The sequence below is a fragment of the Nothobranchius furzeri genome, chromosome 14 (genome assembly GCF_043380555.1).
Source record: "Nothobranchius furzeri strain GRZ-AD chromosome 14, NfurGRZ-RIMD1, whole genome shotgun sequence".
Classification (NCBI taxonomy): domain Eukaryota; kingdom Metazoa; phylum Chordata; class Actinopteri; order Cyprinodontiformes; family Nothobranchiidae; genus Nothobranchius; species Nothobranchius furzeri.
The window spans coordinates 58,415,846-58,439,222 of NC_091754.1; the positions used below are offsets into that span (position 1 = coordinate 58,415,846).

The 23,377-nt window shown below is 44.3% G+C and overlaps 1 protein-coding gene across 1 annotated transcript; it reads right to left on the reverse strand.

Moving 5' to 3' along the window:
* Positions 1-8,683: 8,683 nt before the first annotated feature.
* LOC107380974 (endothelial zinc finger protein induced by tumor necrosis factor alpha-like) lies at positions 8,684-22,626 on the reverse strand. The gene is made up of 2 exons (XM_015952408.3): positions 22,521-22,626; positions 8,684-13,846 (listed from the first exon to the last, which is right to left on the reverse strand). The coding sequence occupies exons 1-2, from the start codon at positions 22,528-22,530 to the stop codon at positions 12,147-12,149; spliced, it is 1,710 nt and encodes a 569-aa protein (XP_015807894.3). The 5' UTR covers positions 22,531-22,626; the 3' UTR covers positions 8,684-12,146.
* Between the last annotated feature and the right edge of the window lie 751 nt (positions 22,627-23,377).

Genomic DNA, 23,377 nt, shown 5'->3' on the forward strand with positions numbered 1-23,377 from the left:
ACAGTTTATTACACTTTGTGCCGATTTTGAGACATTTTGGGATTTTTGTTCAGTGTGTGTGTTAGAGAGAAAAAAATAAAGCGAGCAACTTCCTCATTCAGCTCTCAGAAAGGGGGGTGCACATTCATCACCCTACGACAGGAGGCGCTGTTTCATCAAAACACCTTAAGTGCTGACGTGTGCTGACGGCCATTTTGAGGCCTACATCTGAGGGTAAACATTTCTCCTGTTTTAATACGTTGGAACCGTCTGTTTATTGTTTGTCGCGGTGTTTGTGACACTGTGTGCATCCATTTGTGTAATCGGAGACAGAAGACTCCGTCGGAAATTTATTTCCATTCGATAAGCGCCGGATCCGCGCTGTTCTTTGTCGGAATGCTCGTTGGCACCTACCGTAGCTTAACTTGCTAGGTAAACGCTGTAAGTCGGGTAATTACCGTAGAGCGATACTGCATCCAGATTGCGTACGCTGTTGAAACCCTTTTAATCACGGAGCGAGATGCCCGTTGGTTGATCGAGGCAATTTTGAGACCCTGGTCGCTCCAGGGCGTTTGCTAGCATTAGCCGACGAGCTAACTAGCCACTCTCGGTGAGAAGCTCGGGAACGCGTCCCGCAAAGCTTTCAAGCTGTTCCGACGCAGCGATTCTGCGTCCTTTAATCCGCTAAACCTTCCGGTACGGAGTACTTTGAGGTAACGTTAGCGGCGGTTCTGAAACACGCTGCGGTGTTTAGAGTCGTGTTTCTGCTACAGGGGGTAACATCGAGTGACAGACAACACATGCGCACAACTCCGCCATCTTGGGTGGCCCGACACGTAGCTCGACCGGCCATTTTGGGCAGGTCAAGGGCAATTGGCGTTTTGGCTTTACTTAACGGTTTTGGCCTGACAGAAGAAAATAAAATAAAACTAAACTACAGTTCTTTCTTTAACCACTTTTACTTGTCAATACTTCTTCTATAGACATTTTGATTGAAGATGTCTGCAGCAGAAGCCAACCCTGGCTCACTAGGACGCCAGGTGATTTATGCCGTGCAAAGTGTAGTAGGGGAGTCCACTTTAAAAGAACACCAGTACGAGGAAGGTCTGGGGGGGCGATCCACTGATGACCTGCTAGAGTTATTTGCGGCTACCGTAAGCCGTGTTCCCACATCAGGTAAGGCGCTTGGAGCGAAAGAACGCACAACAGTCTTGGTGGATTTCTCGGTCCTGCTGTCGCATTTGTGGGAGAAGGAGGTAGGTATACGAGACACGATCCTCAACCAGCTGTTGGTAGCGGAGGCTGATAGGGACGTGGCGTTGCATGCCAAGACCCAGTTAGCGCAGGAGCGCGACATGGTGGTAAATGCGAACTTGGAACTACACCGGGAAACGAATGAGCTTAAAGCTGAGGTAGCAAATCTGAAGAAAGAAATGGCGCTTTTGAAAGCACAGCAGGCGGGACCGTCTGCTCTGAAAGACGAACGACCTTTGACCTCTCAGACATCACCACCACATCCGACCCATTACGTTGTAGACGCTGCTCCACCGGCGGGTGGGAGCGCGTCCGATGGGGTTGGCAGAAGTCAGGGTCATCATCCGGTGCCACCTAGCCCATATGGACCACCTCCACCCGACGTGTACCGTGGTTATCCTCAACCGGACATCTACAGGATGTCTCGGAGCGTGAAAAAGTTCAGCCCTAAGCCGGATACATCGTACCCGGTTGATGCATACCCGAGCGACCTCCGGCACCACTTCAGGCGGTGTCCGGGAATGTCCATGGAGGACAAGATCTTTGTGATAAGACTGAGCTCCGATGGCATGGGTTCGCTCATTGATCGCAAGCGTAACGACATTGGGGACGACTACGAAAAGCTAGAACAGGTGGTTCGGCAGGAGTACACCTACAACACACAACGGCCTGGCTTACAGTTGCCTTATCAGTCAAACAGGGTCGTGCTGAAGACCCGCAAGTCTATTATCAACGTCTATTCAACGCGTACTTTGGTACGGAATGCAAGGATGGGATGGAGGAAGATAAAGGTTTTAAGGCTTTATTCCTCGAAAATCAGCATGCCCACTACAGCTCATACATGGGTACGGTGGATTCAGACACCACGCCCATGAGAGAGCTCAGACGGATGGTGAGCTGCGCCTTCGTGCGGTTCGGTAAAACCGGGAAAGGACCAAACAATCCATCAGTTATGGCGTTAGGAGAAAGAGACGCGCTGCAACTAGAGGGTGCTGAGTATAGGGATCACAAGCCAAAAGGGTTTAAAGCTGGACCTCAGAAAAAGGGGGGCCAGCATAATAATGACAAACAATATCGGCCATTTAACAAGCGGCGGGACCCGGAGAGACCCCGGACCCCACCGCCTGCTCGCGGGGGGGGGCCCCTAAGTCACCACGGCCGGGACGTGTTAACCGCCGTGTTTCTTTCGAGAAAAAGGGGGGTTCTCCGAGGCCTTACAGGAAGGCGTCGCCTCACCCGGACGGGGGTCGCACGCCTCTGAGGGCGAGCTCCCAGTATGCGTCTCGCGGAAGTCACAGCCCCGCCAGAGGGCGGGACCGTGAGTCTGAGGGTGCCACCGCAGTAGAGCGTCGGATGGTGAAGGAACTCCTTCGCCAGATGAGGACTGACACGACACCAAAAGTGGTCATGTGCGCGACAGCAACAAGGGTTTCGCCACCACGTTGTGAATCGGCGGCTGGGGCCAGAGCGGTAGACGTGAGGCCCACCACGATGATTGGTCCGCCGGCACCTGCGGCGTCGGTGACTCGTGTGGAGGGTAATACTATCAGCGCTCGTGAGGTGACACTCGGAGGCCTGGTGACCTGGCCTACCGAACGACGACACCAGCCTATCATATCCGAATGTTGGTCTGACGACTCGGACGTTGTCCTTGGCAATATCGTCAGACGGGGGCACTCGGGGAAACCTCACGTTCTGGTGACTATGGCGGGGGTGAGAGACTGTGAGGCTCTTATAGACTCTGGTTCAACTGACACGGTCATGTCCTGGTCTGCTTGGGAGCAGGTCCGCATGGCTGCGGAGTCGAGGGGTCAAGACTTGGCATTCGCACCCGGCACGGTGCCGATTCCAACGCTCACTGGCGTCGAGATCCCCTTCAAAGATTTGGCGCTCATCGACCTCACGGTGGGGTTCATGACCGTGCAGCACCCGGTGTTGGTGGCTGATGTCGACTCGTTTCCACTCCTGCTGGGGTGTGACCTGTTAAATCGCATTGGGGCAGAATTTGACTTAAATGATTGGACGCTCCGGACTACTTTGACCAGTCCAGTACCGTTAGAGGCCCTTGAACACCTCGGTGTGGATTCCGAGGGTGATGACGACGACGGGGTTGTCAAACCAGTCGGTCGGTCGGTCGCCTGGGATGGCCATGCCGTCCGGGGTATTTGCGTGGTCACGGTGAGGCCTTTCCACGCGGAGTTGGGGGACTCGTCCACCGACGGGGGGTTAGTGGTTGCGATGGGAAAGCTCCCGTGCCAGCCAGCCCGGCGGTGGGGGATCCGCCTACCAAAGGGGGTGTTGAAGGTGGGGTTGCCACTCGCATCGACGCCCGGAGCCTTGGAGGGGATGACCCCGACCGTGCACGACAGGTGGTGGACGTCGGTGACAGCGACGTGCGACGGGCGCTGGTGACCTTGTGCCCGGAGGCTGGTGTTTTGCCTACCGAGGACGTGGGGGACTGGGGCCCTGGACCAGCGCTGCCTGGCTCGGCCATCTCCAACTACACCTGTGCGTCGACCATTGGCCCTGCGGCACCTCCACCTGCGCCGGACCCTCGTGTGACCACACGAGGCTACAACCTGAAGCGCCCCTGGTTTCCATTCCCGGCTCTGGTGAGTTGTGTTCTGTTGATCGTGTATTTTGGCCTGCTATCACCTGCGGTTGGTACCGATCATCGGCCTCCACTGACGCGACTGTATAGCCCTGGGCCCTCTTCGGGGATCGCACTCCGAGACCGCCCAGGTCTACTGATGACTGACTATCGATTGTACTCGCAAAAGATCTTCGTACAATTCGACCCCGCTATGGCATGTACTGATAAAATGAAGACGGCCTTTGGCAACCTGTCGGAGACGGGTGAAAGTTGGACTCGTACGATGATACAGCATGCGGTTGCCGATGTCGGTCACATCCTAAAACAAGCGCTAAAATTCACAGTTTCTAACAGTGAACTTGCTGGTACCAGGAAAAGACCAAAGCGTTTCCTGGACGGACTTTTCTCCATCGGAAATATTATTGGCAATCTCTTAAATTTTGCGTTCTCCGCCGTCAACTCGGTTGAGATTCACACGGTTTGTCGACACGTTGATGAGCTTAGCAGGGAATACCCAAAGCTGCGTAAACAGGTACTGCAGCAGCGGCGTGCCCTGGTACAGCTGGGCGTGTCTGAAAAACAAACTATGGTGGTGCTGAACACCCACAGTAACATTTTGCGTAAGACAACAGCCGCCGTGAATGAGTTGCGTTCATTTGTGGAGGTTGATTATGGTCATACGCAGATGCTGACGGCTTGTTTGGCCGACTATGGTTGGGACGTGAGCGCCTCAATCGACCTTCTCCTTATGGGGAGGATCCCTCCTTACCTCGTGTCCCAAGACATGGTCCGGGCTGCGATTGCTAGGGTGACCTCTGAGGCCCCAATTACGCTACAGGTTCACCTAGGCTTCTCGTTGGGCAGTGCTATTCCTTTATCCGTCATTCCAGAGGCGGGAGAGCTAGCCTTCCTCATCAACTTACCTGTGGTTTCTCCACGGAACATCTATAGGTTGAAAGATGTCGTGAATGTCGGTAACTGGGTTCACAACTCTCATGTCAAGTTGCATACGCCTCCGGTCATTGCGTATCAGGACCGCGCGCCCCACGTCAGGTTGGTACCAGACTTGAGCGCGTGTTCTCTCAACCGTGGTCTGCACTTTATGTGCCCTGGCACGCCTTTTATACATAGGGAGGCTGTTGTCGTGTGTGGCGTTGATGAGTTGTCTGATACATCTAAATGTCCTATGACAGTGACTCCGCGTTCGCGTGTGATGAGCAGTAAAGCTGTTATCGTTGGCGACCGTTGGTTACTCAATACCCCTGCTAGTGAAGCTGAAGTTTGCTTTGAGGATTCGGTATCTACTAAGGTGGACCTACCATCTGCGACCTTGTGGGTAAAGGTTCCCCGGGGTGCAACGGTCCACGTGGGTGAGGTTTCTCTATATCACTTGGATCCTGGTGAGCATAGGTCTGTAGTGGAGTCCTCCACTTTCTATTACATCACTTCAATTCCGTTACACCATTCTTTAAAACCAGATGGCTTTGAGTAATTTGCTAGTTCTAGAGCGAGCTTTAGACCAGCCATCTTTAGCCCCTCTTTAACCACAAGGATTTTGACACGTTGTCAAAACCTTAAGCCTTTTTTGCACCTGCGAAGCTGAAACAACAAGATAATTTCCTACAGAACAAAGCTGACTCAAAACTCCTTCAGAGTTATTTTTAAGACGCTTGGGTTCATCTATCGTTGTGACCCGGGAGACATCCCAGGACTGATTTGGGCGCATCAAGGTTTTTCTACGAGCCAGGTGCATGGGGTCATCGGGTTCCAGTACAGGTGAGGTAGACACAGCGAGACAGCGTCTGAATGTGGTTCTGATAATAACAATTTATAGCTTATCTGCAAACCAAATTATTTTACAGTATATCCAGAAGTCGGCTCTGAGAACGAAGATTCGGAATACATTATATTCACACATAGGTTCCAGACACCATCCCTTTAGTTCGCATCCACTCACAGTAAATACTAGTTTAAACAATTTGTCAAGTCTTAATGGTTTATAAAATAAGAATTTATTTTGTTTATAAACCTGACTGTTTCTTGAATCAAAGCGAAGTGTGTACGATCCCTTATTAATTAAAATAATTCTATAATCTTCTAATTGATCATCCTAAGACCAAGCAGGCAATATTCTATATTTATATAGAGTATCATAGCTTTGGTCACAAATGGTGGTAATAATAATAATAAATAGGTCTTAAGCAATTTATCCTCTATTATCATTACAACTGAGACAATGAATGAAATAATGCAATGTAAGTTTAGATGTTAACAAAACCTAATTAAGTGTCTTAGAAAATGGTGACGTCTGGGTTGTAAAATAAGTCTAGCTATATATTTAATGATATGACAAACTATCAATTAATAAAACCATCCACACCAGGTGTGCAGAATCTACGAACCCTTATGAAGGTTCCCGACGATCCAGGTGCCGGAGAAGTTGGTACAGACAAGCCGCCAGTGGAATTGACTTCTGTGGTGAAGCACGTAGGTCCACCTTGAATACTTTACCGCTGGCCAAGGGATACTCTCAGGGTGACTGCTGGCGGTCAGATGAAGTTTTGCATCTGATGAAGCTTTGCAGTTTTTCAAAGAAAGTTTGACCTTGAAATGGATGGTTCTTTATGCTTTACTGACCCAGTTTGGCCGAACTGGACAGTTTGCTAGAACTTAAGAATTAGGGAAGTGTCAAGGCGCTGCAGTTGCTCTCCACCAGCTGCAAAACCTAGGGGATGACGGGAAACGCCTGGCTCTCACCTGATCTAAGATCAGATTGGGTCACATTTTGATCCAAACATCCGGTGGCGGACTGCAAAATGTTAGTTGGTCACATATATTCTGTAAATCATGTAACGTTGATGATGACAACTCTATAGGCCATAAAGAGAAATGTCTTTTGTGTTATTTTGTCACATTTCCTATGAGCACACTAAAGCTATAGCCGATAACCTTTACTTATTATTACAGCCATATTTTCATATACAATATATGATATCTTATTGTTACAGTCATGTCATATACAATATATGATATCCACAAGCACGTGAGGATGTGTTTCAGCTGCTAACAGGCACCAGAATTAAAATAAATAATTAAACAAGTATGAACTCTAACACAATATCTTCATCCATAGTCACCTGCGAGCCACACATGTAGGGAAATCTGTCCGACTTAAACGCCGACTTTAAGCCACTTCCCCTGCTGCATCCTTCTGCTCTTGTCAGTTTTCCGGGCGAGGCGCTGCTCAAACCGAACAAGGCCAGAATTGCAACCAAAAACTTAGGGATTGCAAAGGAGAAAGCCAGGAAGTGTAAGTGCAAATCTGGTAGTGAGAGCAAAGCTCTGAGCGGCAAGAATGAAACAAAGGAAATTGAGAACAAAAATACTGTTGGATATTTTAACCTAGAACACGTGTCAGACATCTGGCCCGTGGAGCATTTTTATGTACCCCGTGAGATAAATTAAAACTGACCCGCTGGCCGATTTTACCGCAAAGACTACAACTCCCATGATGCTTTGTGGTGTTAGCGCAGAGCCGAAGCGCCCCCTCCTTTGTGTTTTTTTCAGCGTCTGCTGCCGGTGTCTGCAGCTTCGCTGTCTCGGACAAACTAAACACTCCTGTCACTCAGCGAGTTTACTCAGCTGTTTGCCGACGTTGAAGCCCAGAAACAGAGATTTTAACCGCTCAGTAATGTGTTCACGACCGAAAGAGAAAGTTTTCCAACTAACCCTCAAATTCCACTACCTCCGCTCCGCTCCGGTCCGCCCCCGCCCTCCGCAGCCGCTCGCTTCCGAACTCAATTTTTACTGGTACCCGCTCTACAACGGCTCAGCTCCGGTGCGGAGACCTGAGGTGGGCAAACAAGCATGCGCGGGATTTTCGAGATCTTGCGATACAGTCCGAGCAATAAACGTGGAAGTTAGATCCAAACACCCGTTGTGTGGGAGAAGCATCGAAATGAACTGCTTAATCTGCCCATCATTTGTGTTGAGAGATCAGCAGTGTTTGGATCAACAAAGTGTGACTACTTTGATAGTGGAAACTGTATTTATGGCTTACTTTTGTGCATTTAAACTTCAGCCGCCACTGATAGTTGTTAAAAGTTGTTAAACCTGTACATATGAAACAAAAAACGCCTTTTGTTTATCGATTTATTGTGAAAAACGGAAAGTGTGCTTGCTCCTTTTCCTGTTGGACGGTTGTGATTTCTGTCCATTTACTGCGGAGGTGCTCCGGCGTCCGGCGAAAATAGGATCGATTCTATTTTTGCCGGACGCTGGAACAGAGGGCGGCGCACGGCGCCGCACTGCCGGAGCACGGCCGCAGTAGTGGAATTGCTCTGATTGACTACAACGGGACCGATTTTGCTCCGGCGTTCGTGTCGGAGCGGAGCGCAGCGGAGCGGAGGTAGTGGAATTTGGGGGTAACTTCCAGACAGAGCTGATATAACTCCAGCGAGCAGCGACACGCTCAAATCAGCATGACTCTGTGGCTGCTGTAGTTTTTATTTTTCCTCCCCGACACACAACGTGGTCAAGCAGCTCAGACATGTTCAGCAGCACGAACCTATGGGAGCACCTGTTGTCATCTAATGTTGTCATTATTGTGATGAAGATGAACAAAACAACAGGAGTCTCCTCCTCAGCTTTGGAACAGGTGAGCATCACAATAAATGAGTGGAGCAAACTGAGCTTTAAATATGTTGGTTTTATGCTCTTTTTTGCTCCAAAACATGAAAGTTAACAGGTGAGATGTTGCATTTTCATTTAAGGTACAATTATATTTTTATTTTTTTGTTGGTCTGTGAGAAAAGATTTAACCTACAGTAAACAGGAAGTGGAAAGGCTGCAGATAGATGAATAGAATAGAAAATCCCTTTATTGTTCCTCAGTGGGGAAAGCTAGATGTCACAGCAGCGATGACACTTATTACAGGAGAAAAAAGGAGAATAAAAAATAAGAAAAATGAATAAACAACAAGAAAACATAAATCCTGAATAGATTTTAAAAATGCTGAATATACCACAAGTAATGAATACCACTAATGTCTTTTATTTAAAACTGACTTGCTCGTGTTGTAATTAAGTTATTCCACATTCAGTGTTAATGCAAAAATAAGTTTGTTTCCAAATTAAAAGGTTCAAAATTGCATTGGTTTCTTATACCCGATGTTAATGATGCTTGGGCATTTTTCCACTCTCAGTTCATGCAGCTTGGGTCAGTGTAAAAATTAAGGGCAGCCATTTGCCTTGGATTTCTCATGAATTAATTGCTTTGTTTAAGAAGCGCGACAAAGCGTGGAAAGTAGCAAAACTTAGCAATCTGCATGAGCATTGGACAGTTTATAGAAAACTAAGAAACTTCTGTACTACCCAAACTAGGAATACTAAAGCTAATTTTTATAAGAATGGTTTGCATAAGGATATAAATAACCCTAAGCGCTTCTGGGATAAAATTAAAGATCTGAGGGTGAAAACTAATGTTAAAATCTAACATCTGAATGTTAATGGGAGTCTTATTAATGACCCGGCTGAAATTGCTGAAGCATTCAGTAAGCACTTTGCTTCCTCTCCTTTCCTTACCTCTGCAGAACATCATGGGTCTTACACCCTGCCTCACTGTTGCTCCAGTAGATTTTCTTTCTCTGAAATTCGTTCAGAGGAAGTGCGTAAAGTTATACTGTCTCTCTCTAGTGGGAATACTGCAGGTCCAGATGGCATAGAGAGTCGCTTTGTTAGGATAGCTGCTGATGTTCTAGCCTTACCATTATCTATTCTTTTTAATCACTCTATTAACACGTGTTCTGTTCTAAAAGCTTGGAAATGTACTAAAATAATACCACTGCATAAAGGAAATGATACATCTGAACCTAATAACTATAGACCCATTGCTATAATTAATACAGTTGTTAAAGTATTTGAAAAACTGGTTTTTATCCAACTATCTAAATACTTAAAGGACAACAACCTACTATCTCAGTACCAATCGGGGTTCAGAAAAAACTTCTCGACAACTACTGCACTGCTTAAATTTTCTAATGACATCTATTCTGGTTTAGACAATAATTTATTTGGTGGTGCGATTTTTCTTGATTTAACAAAAGCCTTTGACCTCGTCAATCACTATCTACTTTTAGATAAATTATATGCTTTTGGTCTGTCAAGGTCGTCTCTACTGTGGTTTAGTTCTTTTCTTCATCATCCCTCTCAATTTGTTTCCTTTAATGGTTCTGAATCCAACACGCGAGGAGTCATCAGAGGTGTTCCCCAAGGCTCTTCATTTGGGCCGTTATTATTTTCAATTTTTATTAATGATTTACCACGGTGCTGCAGATCCTGTTCTGTTCAGTTATATGCAGATGACACAGTCTTATACTGTTCTAAGTCGAGTAAATCCGAATTACAAGAAGCTATTCAGCCTAATTTTGACGAAGTGCAGCTCTGGCTAGCTCAGAACAAACTTCTTTTGAATAAATCTAAGACTTACTCCATGCTGTTTCATTGATGTAGTACTCTATCTGACAGTGACAGGACTCTTAATCTTTATTTTTTGGATTCCTCGCTGGTTCATCCTTCTGTTAAAATGAAATATTTAGAAGTTTGGCTGGAGCCAGAGCTGTCTTTTAAATTTCACATTCACACGACATGTCTTAAGGTCACACGGTGTTTACGTATCCTTTACAACTCAATAAATTGTTTTGAACCTATTGTACGAAAGCGCATTGTCACTCAGCTTCTGTTGCCGATTTCCCACAACACCCGTTTCACGTGGATCACGGAGTGCTCCACTCGATGTAAACAAACTGGCTGCCGCTACCAGCTTATATGAATATGGAGCAATCACTGGCTGATCGTTAACTAAGACTGGTGAATGAGTGTTGGTGAGCTGGGGACACGCTGGAGATCAAGTAAACAATGCTGACTTATCCACCAGCTAATTGTGGCTCACGGCTGGCGTGGTGGAGATGGACGTCACAAGCTACCAGTTAGCCATGGCTAGTGCCGGGGAGACGCTGTGTATGCTGCATGTAAACTCCCACAGATTACCAGCCAAAGGAGACCCAAGTCTAAAGGTAATGTTTAAGAAGAAGTCGGAGCATCTCTGTAACGCGTGGAGAACTACATCGCTGTTAGTAGTGTTGTGGAGATAAAGTAACAACGCTGATTTAGCCACTGGCTAGCGGACGAGCGCTGGAGCATGTTAGGCGAGACGGCAGGCTGCGGGGAGAGAGGAGACTTGAGTAGAAGGACTTTGGTACAGACACGTTGGGACTGGATTGGGAGTTCTGGTACTAGGAAAAGGCCAATGAATAACTTGAGGTGAGTTTGGGAGTCAGAGACACTAATCGGAGGCTGGCGTCCAGCTAATAGCGGGCGGAGGTCTGAACATATGCAGCTTCCTTGTGTAGGACATGACGACGACCTGACAAATTTAGTCTTTTGATTTAATTGTTTTTATTCAAACTAACAAGTACAGCAAAGGTGTAGCTATTATTTTCTATTTCTTACTTGATTTAGCAGACTCCATGCTTCCAGGGCGCACTTCTGCCCTCTGCTGGTTCTTTCAGGTTACTGTCACAGTCAAAACGGGTAACGTGGAGCTCGTATGTCCCTAAACAGCTACTGTATTTTAAGATAGTGGATGACCATGGAGCTTCGACAACAGTTTATGTATTTAAAAATGTATAATTTCAAGTAGAGAGGAATATTTAGAATTGATGTTGGTGAGAAATATTGGTGAAAAAGGACAAGTTTGTGAACTGGAAACACAGGATTTGATAGTAAACTGGGAAAACTCATACACTGGGCCTTTTAATTTCTACACTGGTTACCAGTAAACTACTGAATCGACTTCAAAGTGCTTTTACTGGTCTATAAATCCCTCAATGGCATGGGGCAAAAGTACATGTTGGACCTCCTTCTAGTATATACACCCAGCAGGGCTCTCAGATCCTTGGGACACAGTCAGCTGGTAGAACCTCAGGTCAGAACGAAACAGGGTGAAGCTGCTTTTATTCACTATGCTGCACGCAGATGGAATCAGCTTCCTCATGACCTCAAATATGCCCCAACTCTATTAAGTCTTAAATCAAAATTAAAAACCTTCATGTATTCATCAGTCTTTGAACAAATGTTTCTTATGCTGCACTTTCTGCATTGTAACTGCTACCCTTTTGACTATGCCTTTCATCTGTTTGTTAAATCTGAAATAAATATTTACATTTCTTTGTTTGATTAACTGTGCTGTTGCTGTTCTTGCTTCAGTAAAACACTTTGAAATGCCTTTGTGTTTGAAATGTGCTATAAAATAACTGCCTAGCCTAAATACAGTTATCGTGTCCTTTGTGGATTCTCATATGACTGGTTAAATTTTTCTTATGGTTAAATGTTTGTTCACATTGCTCACAGGCAAAAGGTTTCTGTCCCGTGTGGACTCTCATATGAGTGTTTAAAGTTGCCCTTCGAGTAAAGCTTTTTCCACAGAGTTCACAGACAAAAGGTTTATGTCCTGTGTGGACTCTCATGTGTCTGTTTAATGTTGCCTTTTGACTAAATCTTTGTTTACAGAGCTCACAAGCAAAGGGTTTCTCTCCTGTGTGTACTCTCATGTGTCTGTTTAATTTTGCCTTTTGACTAAATCTTTGTTCACAGAGCTCACAAGCAAATGATTTCTGTCCTGTGTGGTTTCTCATGTGACCATTTAAATTTGAGCTGTTATTAAAGCTTTTTCCACAGAGTTCACAGGCAAAAGGTTTCTGTCCTGTGTGGACTCTCATGTGACCGTTTAAATTTGAGCTGTTATTAAAGCTTTTTCCACAGAGTTCACAGGTAAAAGGTTTCTGTCCCGTGTGGACTCTAATGTGACTGTTTAAATTTGCCTTTCGACTAAATCTTTGTTCACATTGCTCACAGGCAAAAGGTTTCTGTCCTGTGTGGAGTCTCATGTGATAGTTTAGTGTTGCCTTTTCACTACATTTTTGTTCACAGAGTTCACAAGCAAAGGGTTTATGTCCTGTGTGGACTCTCACATGTCTGTTTAAATGTGTCCTTTGCTTAAAGCTTTTCCCACAGAGCTCACACGTAAAAGGTTTATGTCCTGTGTGAACTCTCACATGTCTGTTTAAACTTGTCCTTTGCTTAAACCTTTTCCCACAGAGCTCACACGTAAAAGGTTTCTGTCCTGTGTGGACTCTCACATGTCTGTTTAAACTTGTCCTTTGCTTAAAGGTTTTCTCACAGAGCTCACACGTAAAAAGTTTCTGTCCTGTGTGGACTTTCTTGTGACTGTTTAAATTTTTATTATGACTAAATATTATTCCACAAATGTCACAACTAAATGATTTTGGTTCTTTCTGGAATTTCCTGCATGAGTCCACATGTTGCTTTACTCTAACATTTCTCTTATTAACTAAAGATCCTGAAGACCTTACAGCTGAATGACTCGTCACTCTCACATGTCTCTGGAGAGAACACTTGTGGAGAAACTCTTTACCACACTCAGGGCAGCTAAATGATTTGTTGACAGTCTTAATATCTGATTTAGAAGACCTGCTCTCATTGCAGTCATTGTCTCCATCTCCAGTTTCAGGCCCATTGTCTAATAACTCATCGTTTAGATTCACATTGTAGGAGCCATCTTCACTAACTTCAGTCTCTGAAGAATCAGATATCTGTTCATTACGGTTCAGAACTGGGTTCCTGATAGAATCTACTCCTCTACCAGTTTCTGCTGTTGTCTGGTCAGCTGAGCTGCTGGTTGAAACGTCTCTGTCTTCTATTTGCTGCTGATAAAGAAGCTGTGAGAACAGAGGTTTGTCTTCATCATCCTCACTTTTTATAGAATCTGATGTGAATGGAAACTTGGCAGGATTAGTCTCCTCCTTTAAATGGAGCTGCTCTCCTTCCATACTGGTCCTGAGTTCCCCCTGTTCCTCCTTTATGTGGAACTGTTCAGGGTTCTGCTGGTCCACACCAGCACTCTGATCTTCAGGAGCTTCTTCTTTAACCATCTGGTGAACATCTAAGGGAAACAGAAACACGTGATGTGAATTAATAACCACTGTAATGCTATTTTCACACATACAGTACAGGCCAAAAGTTTGGACACACCTTCTCATTCAAAGTGTTTTTCTTGTTTTCATGACCATTTACTAAGTAAGTAAGTAAGTAAATTTTATTTATATAACTTTTATCACAGACATAGAATCACAAAGTGCTTCACACAGATCAAAACAAAATAAAACAAAGTCATAAAATCATAAAGATCTCAAAACAGAAATAGATGAACATCAGAAAAAAATAAAGTCATAAAATTATAAAATTTCATAAACAGATGAAAGATTAAAAATTGGAGTTAAAATAAGAACATTAAAGGTTTAGGTAAAAGCAGCTTTAAATAAAAGGGTCTTTAGCTGTTTTTAAAAGGTGTCCAGACGGTCAATGCTACGTAATTTACATTAGTAGATTCTCACTGAAGGCATCAAAAAACTATGAATGAAAACATGTGGAGTGTACTTTAACAAAAGAGGTGAAATAACTGAAACCATGTTTAATATTCTATTTTCTTAACACACAAAAAGCCACTCTTTGCTCTGATTACTGCTTTACACACTCTTAGCAGTCACTTGAAAATAAAGAAAACACACTGAATGAGACTTCTGTATATGTTCTTTTTGTTGATTCATAATAATCTTTTTTCTTATTTAACACAGTGTAGTAATTAGATTTAAAAAAACAAACAAACAAAAAAACATCTAATTACTGCACTGTGTAAAATAAGAAAAAAGCTGACCAGAGACTAGTAACCGTGCCCAGGTACAGCCTGAAGTCTCGTGGGAGTCGTGTCTTTTCAGTGCTCGGACCAAATCTTTGGAATGAGCTGCCAGCCGACGTAAAGCAGGCAAAATCACTTGAGACCTTTAAAAGCCGACTAAAAACACATCTGTTCTCGTTGGCGTTTGGACATTGAAGTTGGGATTGCGTGGGCAGCATCACTTTGAATGTGTCTGGATCTGATTTTGGAAAAAGGACTGATATGGATTGTGAACTTGTTCTCGGGATTTCTTATTGTATTTTAAATGGTTATATGTCTGTTTTATTGTTGTGATTTTTATTGGTGTACAGCGCTTTGTTTGTCCATTTTGGGCATGTGAAAGCGCTTTATAAATAAAGTTGATTTGATTTGATTTGAAGATGACATTGAATGAGGAGGTGTGTCCAAACATTTGGCCTGTACTGTATATTAATAAACAGTTGGATATTTGGTTTAACAAGGTGAGATCAGAACTAAGTCAGACAACATGAAATAACTTTTGATTTTTCATTTTTTAATCTGAGACAAATATATAAACATTTTTAAAAAAAGGATTACTAGAATTAATCAGATTCTTCTAACACCTTGGCAACCTCAAACTTTGGTTAAAAGCCTGTATTTATACAGTGCATCCAGAAAGTATTCATAGCGCTTCACTTATTCCACTTTTTTGTTTACGTTACAGCCTCAGCCCATAAAATTCAACACACAACACCCCATAAGGATAATGTAAAAAAAAGTGTCTTTGAAGTTGTTGCAAATTTATTAAAAATAAAAAACTTGAGAAATCACATGAACATAAGTATTCACAGCCTTTGACGTGAAGCTCAGAATTGAGCTGAGGCGCATTCTGTTTAGGGTTGGGCATTGAGCATCGACTGGAACCGGGACCAACTGTTAGTTTATCCCAGAATCGTTCAAAGTTTTTTATTTCGATTCCTAGTATGCTGACCAGAAGAGGAATCTGCGGCTGATCTCAGTGAAAAATAAATGTGATCTGCAAATTCTGATCAACGCTTTTCAGAGCTGATCACACCAGCTGTCTCTGTGTATGATTATAATAATAGTTATTATTATTATTATTAATTATTATTAAAAATCACACACAAAGTTGTGAAATTTTTTATTTCCTTTTGGAACAATTTCTGTTGAGCGTTTTAATGTTTAAAATCTGTTAGAATGTTACTGACAGCAGCTACATTTAAGTTTCAGTTTCTGTTCTGACTGAACGCTGCTGCAGCATGGAGGTGTAGTTCTCAGTCATCCTGGACATGATCATCCTGAGAGTTTTAGCTGAAAACAGCTGGACGTTTCTGGATATGTTGGAGACATTTAGCCTCTCATCCCAGAGGCTTCTTCCAGACTTTGGTTGCGGTCAGAAACAAACACACTGGTTGTGCTGAAAGTCTTTTTCTTTTATTCTCCAAAACATGTTTTTGTCTAAATGTTTATGTAAACATTTATGTTTATGTAAACATGTATTTAGCAGACGCTTTTGTCCAAAGCGACTTACAAGTGATGATCGGCATGTTGCCCTTGAGGCTAACAACAACAATAACAACAACAACAACAACAAACTATTTCCAGTCAGTCGTAGGTGGCAGTGAGGCAGCATGATGAATCATGGAGAGGTGGGAACAAGGAGTGGAAGGTAGAGAGGGGGACAGGTGCAGGGAGGGTGCTAGTCTAGAAGATGCTCCCTGAAGAGCAGGATCTTCAGGAGTTTCTTGAAAATCGGAAAGGAAGCCCCTGTTCTGGTAGTGCTTGGTAGGTCATTCCACATTTGTGGAACGATGCATGAGAAGAGTCTGGATTGTCCTGAGTGTGGTGTAGGCACTGCTAGCCGACAATCCTGTGATGACCGGAGCGGGTGATGACAGAAAGAGCTGGGTGTCGTCTGCTTAGCAGTGGATTGGAAAAGCCATGTGATCGAATGATCTCACCCAGTGAGGTGGTGTATATGGCAAAGAGAAGAGGTCCTAGTACAGAGCCGTGGGGGACTCCTGTGGCGAGATGGTGCACAGTAGAGGATTGTCCAAGCCAAGATACACTGAATGATCGTCCTGTGAGGTACGATTCAAACCAGGCGTGTGCTTTCTCTGTGATGCCCAGGCTAGAGAGTGTGGACAAAAGGAAGCCATGGTTGACAGTGTCAAATGCAGCCGATAAGTCGAGCAGGAGAAGCACTGAGGATTTGGCAGTCGCTCTAGCTTCTTTTAAGGATTCCGCCACTGCTAACAGAGCAGTTTCAGTGGAGTGGCCCTTTTTGAACCCAGATTGGTAAGGGTCAAGCAGACAGTTTTGTGAGAGGTATTCTGTGATCTGCTTGAAAGCCACCCTTTCAATGATTTTGGACAGAAAAGGGAGGAGAGAGATAGATCAGTAGTTCTCCACATGATTTGGGGGAAGAGATGTTTTTTTTTAGCAGCGGTTTAACCTGAGCATGCTTGAGAGAGATGGGAAATGTACCGGATGTCAGTGATGCATTGATCACATGTGTGACTGCTGCGGCTACTGTAGGAACAATAGCTTGGACCAGCTTAGTCGGAATGGGGTCGAGTGGGCATGTAGTATGGCGGCTGCACGTGAGAAGCTTGGACACACAGTTCTCAGCGACATGGGAAAAAGAGTAAAATGAAGCAGTAGGGCTTGAGATGATTGGGCTGGAAAGAGTTTGTGTTAGCGAATGTTCAGGAGTGGCCAGTTGAGTAAACTGTTTGCTTATAGCTGCCACTTTGTCAGTGAAGAATGAGGCAAAGGTGTCAGCTGATAGATTGTTGGTAGGAGGTGGAGATGGAGGGTTGAGCAGAGTTTTGAATGTCGAAAATAGTTTCTGAGAGTCAGTAGAGCTGAGAATTTTGTCAGTGTAGAAAGCTTTCTTTGCATCAGTGATGCTGGCAGAGAATGACAGTAATTCATGAAATTTCAATTGATCACCAGGATCTTTTGCTTTGCGCCATTTCTGTTCCGCAGCTAAATGAAGGTGATGTTATTGTTCATAGAATTAAAATTCATGTTGAAGATTATTTCATCAAGTAGGACCTGTGGTTAGCCAGCTCATGTAAAACATGTCATGTCTTGAAAGAATCGGAATCGGGAATCGATAGAAACCGGAATCGAAATGAGGAATTGGAATCAGAATCGTTAAAAATCAAATGATGTCCAACCCTAAGTCTGTTTCCACAGATCATCCTTGAAGTGTTTCAGCAGATTAATTGGAGTCCACCTGTGGTAAATTAAGTTGACTGGACATGATTTGGAAAGGCACACACCTGTCTTTATAAGGCCCCTGGGTTGACAGTGCATGTCAAAGCACAAACCAAGAATGAAGACAAAGGAATTGAGTGTAGACCTCCGAGACAAGATTGTCTTGAGGCACATGGCTGGAGAAGGTTACAGAAAAATTTCTGCTGCTTTAAAGGTTCCTATGAGCACTGTGGACTCCATCATATGTATGTGGAAGACGTTTGGAACCACCAAGATTCTTCCTAGAGCTGGCTGGCCTTCTTAGCTGAGTGAACGGGGGAGAAGGGCCTTGGTCAGGGAGGTGACCAATTACCCGATATTCAATTTGTCAGAGCTCCAGCAGTCCTCTGTGGAGAGAGGAGAACCTTCCAGAAGGACAAGCATCTCTGCAGAAACCCACCAATCAGGCCTGTATAGTAGAGTGGCCCCAGACGGAAGCCTCTCTGTAGTAAAAGGCACATGGCAGCCCACCTGGAGTTTGCGAAAAGGCACCTTAGGGACTCTCAGACCATGAGAAACAAAATCCTCTGGTCTGATGAGACAAAAATTGAACTCTTTGGAGTGAATGTCAGGCGTTATGTTTGGAGAAAATCAGGCACCTCTCATCACCAGGCCAATACCATCCCTACAGTGAAGCATGGTGGTGGCAGTATCATGCTGTGGGGATGTTTTTCAGAGGCAAGAACTGGAAGACTAGTCAGGATGGAGGGAAAGATGACTGCAGCAATGTACAGAGACATCCTGGATGAAAACCTGCTCCAAAGTGCTCTTGACCTCAGACTGGGGCGACAGTTCATCTTTCAGCAGGACAACGACCCTAAGCACACAGCCAAAATATCGAAGGAGTGGCTACAGAACAACTCAGTGAATGTCCTTGAATGGCCCAGCCAGAGCTCATACATGAACACCATTGAACATCTCTGGAGAGATCTGAAAATGGTCGTGCACCGACGCTTTCCATCCAACTTGACGGAGCTCGAGAGGTACTGCAAAGAGGAATGGGCAAAACTGCCCAAAGATAGGTGTGGCAAGCTTGTGGCATCATATTCAAAACGACTTGAGGCTGTAATTGCTGCCAAAGGTGCATCAACAAAGTACTGAGTAAAGGTTGTAAATACTTATGTACATGTGATTTCTTTTTATTTTTAAATAATATGCAACAACTTCAAAGACACTTTTTTCCACATTATCATTATAGCGTGTTGTGTGTTGAATTTTATGGGCAAAATGAATTTAATCCATTTTTGAATGAGGCTGTAACATAAAAAATTGAAGCGCTATGAATACTTTCCGGATGCACTGCATAATGCTTTCTAGGTTCTGGGGTATTCAAAGGTCAAAGATCCCTTGAACACAGCCCCGCTGGTCTGAGGTAATTCTCTGATATACAAGTCTTTCTCAAAAAATTTGCATATTGTGATAAAGTTCATTATTTTCTGTATTGTACTGATAAACATTAGACTTTCATATATATTAGATTCATTACACACAACTGAAGGGAACAACATATAAAACTTACACAAATTCCACTTACATCTTACAGAAAAAAGCAATAAGAATAATCACAAGGAGCTACTACAGAGATCCGTCCAATCCGTTATTTATAAAATTAAAAACACTAAAATTCTATGATCTGGTGGACTACAATATTTTAAAATGTATGTATATTGCAAACAAAAGGAACTTACCTGCAGGTTTAATCAAAAGATTTACAAAAAGACATAGCAAATATGATTTAAAAGGACATGAATTATTTAACATACCTAGACATCGGATACTCGTAAAGGAACATTGTGTCTCCATATATGGAGTTAAATTGTGGAATAAATTAAATACTGAAATCAAGAATGCAAAAACAATATTGACTTTCAAAAAAAGAGACAGGGGTGGACCTTTAAAGCGCCCGAGCGCCAATGGCGCTAAATTTTCTCGTTGGGCGGTAAATACTTGACGACTCACCGCCCGGGTGGCGCCAAAGCCTTGTTTGTCATTTACACACCGGCTTTCACCTACACCATGGCCTCGCCCTGTAGGAAGCCGCCGTTTTCGTTTCGCGCGCGTGAACCTGCACGCCTCTAGCCACGTACTGTACGTACTGCACTTGTACGACTCGTGCACGTACTGCACAATTCTAGTTCTAGTCACGTGAACTATAAGTTCACTATTAAAGACGAAGTGGAACCACGCTAGAAACACACAAGCACGCAGGAAGATGGCGCCACCACAGGGATGGGATTTCTTGATGAACTCTCCGGCAAAACGCTTTAAAACTGGTGAGGAGAAGCGAGACAGTTCGAAACGGTATGAAGCAGAGAAGCGTGTGCGTAGGTGGAATGATTCTTGGCGGTTTGAAGAAGACGGGAGGCACAGAGAATGGCCGTGTTCGAGTTGAGCAGCGCCTCGCCTGGAAAACAGACGAGAGCAGACGGAAGCAGCAGGGGGAGTGGCTGAAAGCCGGCGTTTAAGTCGGACAGATCTCCCTACATGTGTAGCTCGGGGGTGACGATGGCTGAAGATATCGCGTTAGCGTTCACATTTGTTCAATTTTCAATTTTAATTCTGGTGCCTGTTAGCAGCTGAAACACATCCTCACGTGCTTGTGGATATCATACATTGTATATGAAGACATGACTGTAATAATAAGAAAAGGTCAGCAGCTGTAGGTTCAGTGTGCTCATAGCAAACGTGACGAAAGAACACAAAACACATTTCTCTTTATGGCCTATATAGTTGTCATCATCAACGTAGCATGATTTACAGAATACATGTGACCAACTATCATTTCATGTTCTACCACCGGATGTTTGGATCAAAATATGAACCAATCAGATCTTAGATCAGCTGAGAGCCAGGCGTTTCCCGTCATCCTCTAGGTTTTGCAGCCGGTGGAGAGCAACTGCAGCGCCTTGCTCCAAAATCTGCAGCCGCCTTGATCTCACGAGGTTATCGTTGCCTACGTGTGCATGACGTCAGAGCAAGTCGGCGTCAAGTCGGACACAAATCTAACCGGCATGCACTGCTCGCCGATCACCGCTGGTCTAATCTGCGCAGAACTGGCTCATCTCGAACACGGCCATTGATGTTGGACGCCATTGCTGCCTCCCTCACTTTCCCTCGCTGTGATTATGTCACGTTATTCATTATTCTGATTGGTCCTAGCGCTATCCAATTGCGTGCAGACAGTTTGAAAGACAACAGTAGAGCCCGCCCCACGACTGAGAGCCTGCAATGGGTCGTGGCCAGACTATATATGTGATAGTCTGGCTTGCCAGGCTAAACAAAACCCTCAATATAAACACACTATCTTGGACCGGTGTTGTGCCAAAGTAGTTACCCCCATCAAAAATTGTTTCCCCTTGGTTTACACTTTGTTTTTGTTGGCGTTGCTATCACGAAATAGTTTACTTGCAAAATAAGTCACAGTATAACTAATAACTACAGAAACTTTGGAGAACATTAAACGTTAAATTAAGAAGTCTAAAAAAAGAAAATTTTCTCCAAAGTTTCTGTAGTTATTAGTTATACTGTGACTTATTTTGCAAATAAACTAATTCGTGATAGCAACGCCAATGTGCATTATTGATGGGGGGCACACATTTTGGCAGCCGAGGCCACACAGCCTGATAAAATCTGTATCCCTCCTCATGGACGTAATTTTCACTTTAGAAGTAGGGGGGGGGGCACGGGGGGGAAGGGGGGTATCTTTACAGTATGCGCTAATGGGAAACAGGTTTCAACACAAACGGTTGTTTTCTGCTTGGTCCTAGAGCTCAACCAGTGTCAATTTAATATAGCTTAGTATTGTTTTTGGATGGTAAAAAGTGCAAGGGTCAAACCTTGACTTGACTTTGGAAAAAGTGTGGGGGGGGGGGGGACACTTTTGTTAGTTATACTGTGATCGATTTTGCAAATAAACTATTTCGTGATAGCAAGCCAACAAAAACAAAGCATAAACCGAGTGTAAATTCACCGGAGAGCGACGTGTTTCCATGATCTCGTCTGGTTTTACAGTATTATAGTATCGCTCCGTTAATGGGGAAACAATTTTTGACAGGGGTAACTGTCAACAACACCGGATCCATGACAGGACACCACAGAACAGTGCAACGCCCTCTGTTGCCCAGGCAGGGAATTGCTTTGCAACACTCTTTTTTTTTTTCAAAACTTTATTGAACAAGGTGATAAGTATACAAACAAATTGTATACAAAATTGAACAAAGAAGATGAAACATATGCCAGGGGGTGTGCTTTGCAACACTCCCCAGGAGACGAGAAGTATGAGGGCTAATTGTCTCTATCCATGCATGCGTGTCTCTTCTTCCGGGAGCTGACAGAGAAGTATAAATTATGCTTTACATTCTACTGCGCCTTTAATGATTCCTTGTGTTTATGCAGCACTGAAGCCTGTCTGCAGAGACCATCTGAGGTTCACACTGCAGGCCTTGATGCTCAATTCCAAATTTTTTGAGTAAATCAGATTGTGTGTGTGTGTGCTTGTTTACATTATAACTGAAATGCAACAGCAAACACTCTCCATTGAGAACGTTTCGCAAAACCCAAAGCAACCCGCATGCGCAGAAGACAAGAAGTCACGCGGAAGTCGCACGCACGCACGCACGCGCGCGCGCACACACACCTGTATCCATGCTGTCCAGATCCAGATGGTGAAGTAAACACGATGAATCAGTCCCAGCTGATGGATGATCCTGAAGTGGTAGCAGGTTTTCTTTAGCCGTGTTTAGCTAACAGCTGCAATAGAAACAAAGCAGGAGAGCTGATTAAGATGCTGCTTCTGAACAACTCATGAGATTAAAGATCCAACGCTTTGGTTCTGATCAGCTGAGGAAAAGAGGACCTTTGGTCACCAGAGTTCACGGAGTAGAGCTAACCGCTTTTTCCTCCAGAGTCACATTCAGATTCGGGGCGTTTCCGTCGGAGAGTGTGAGCAGGATGGATCAGAGAGCGAGCAGCGATCCTGCATCATGACCAACTCAGATGAGCGAGTCTGATAGAGGGAACCTCTTCAATCTGATGAAAGCAGCTAAACGAGCGCGTTTCTCAGAGAGGCCAAAGGAACAGCAGCAGACCCAGGGGGCAGGAAGTCTAGAGAAAAGCTTTTCTGACCCATCACCTGCTTTTGGAGCTCCGATTGTCACGAAGACCGCAGAATATCTTCTCTGGTTCTGGAAAGAACTCGCACCAAGTTGTTGAGGAGAAGAAAGTTTTCACAGCCTGGTGAGAAGATTTCAGTTAGTCGCTTTAGCTGATCAACTCTTCCAGAGACTGAAGTGAAGACATTTTAGCAACAAGCTAACTCTGCTAGCAGCTTCTTGTTTTTTTTTCCGGTGCAACCAACGTAAGTTTCATTACCGCCACCTAGTGGACAGAAAAAGCAAGAGAAAGTTTTATTTTACTGAAGTTCCATTATCTAAATCAGACATCTCCTTTTCTCTCGACGTTTTGACCCTTTAACCGCTTTGATGTTTTTCTTTA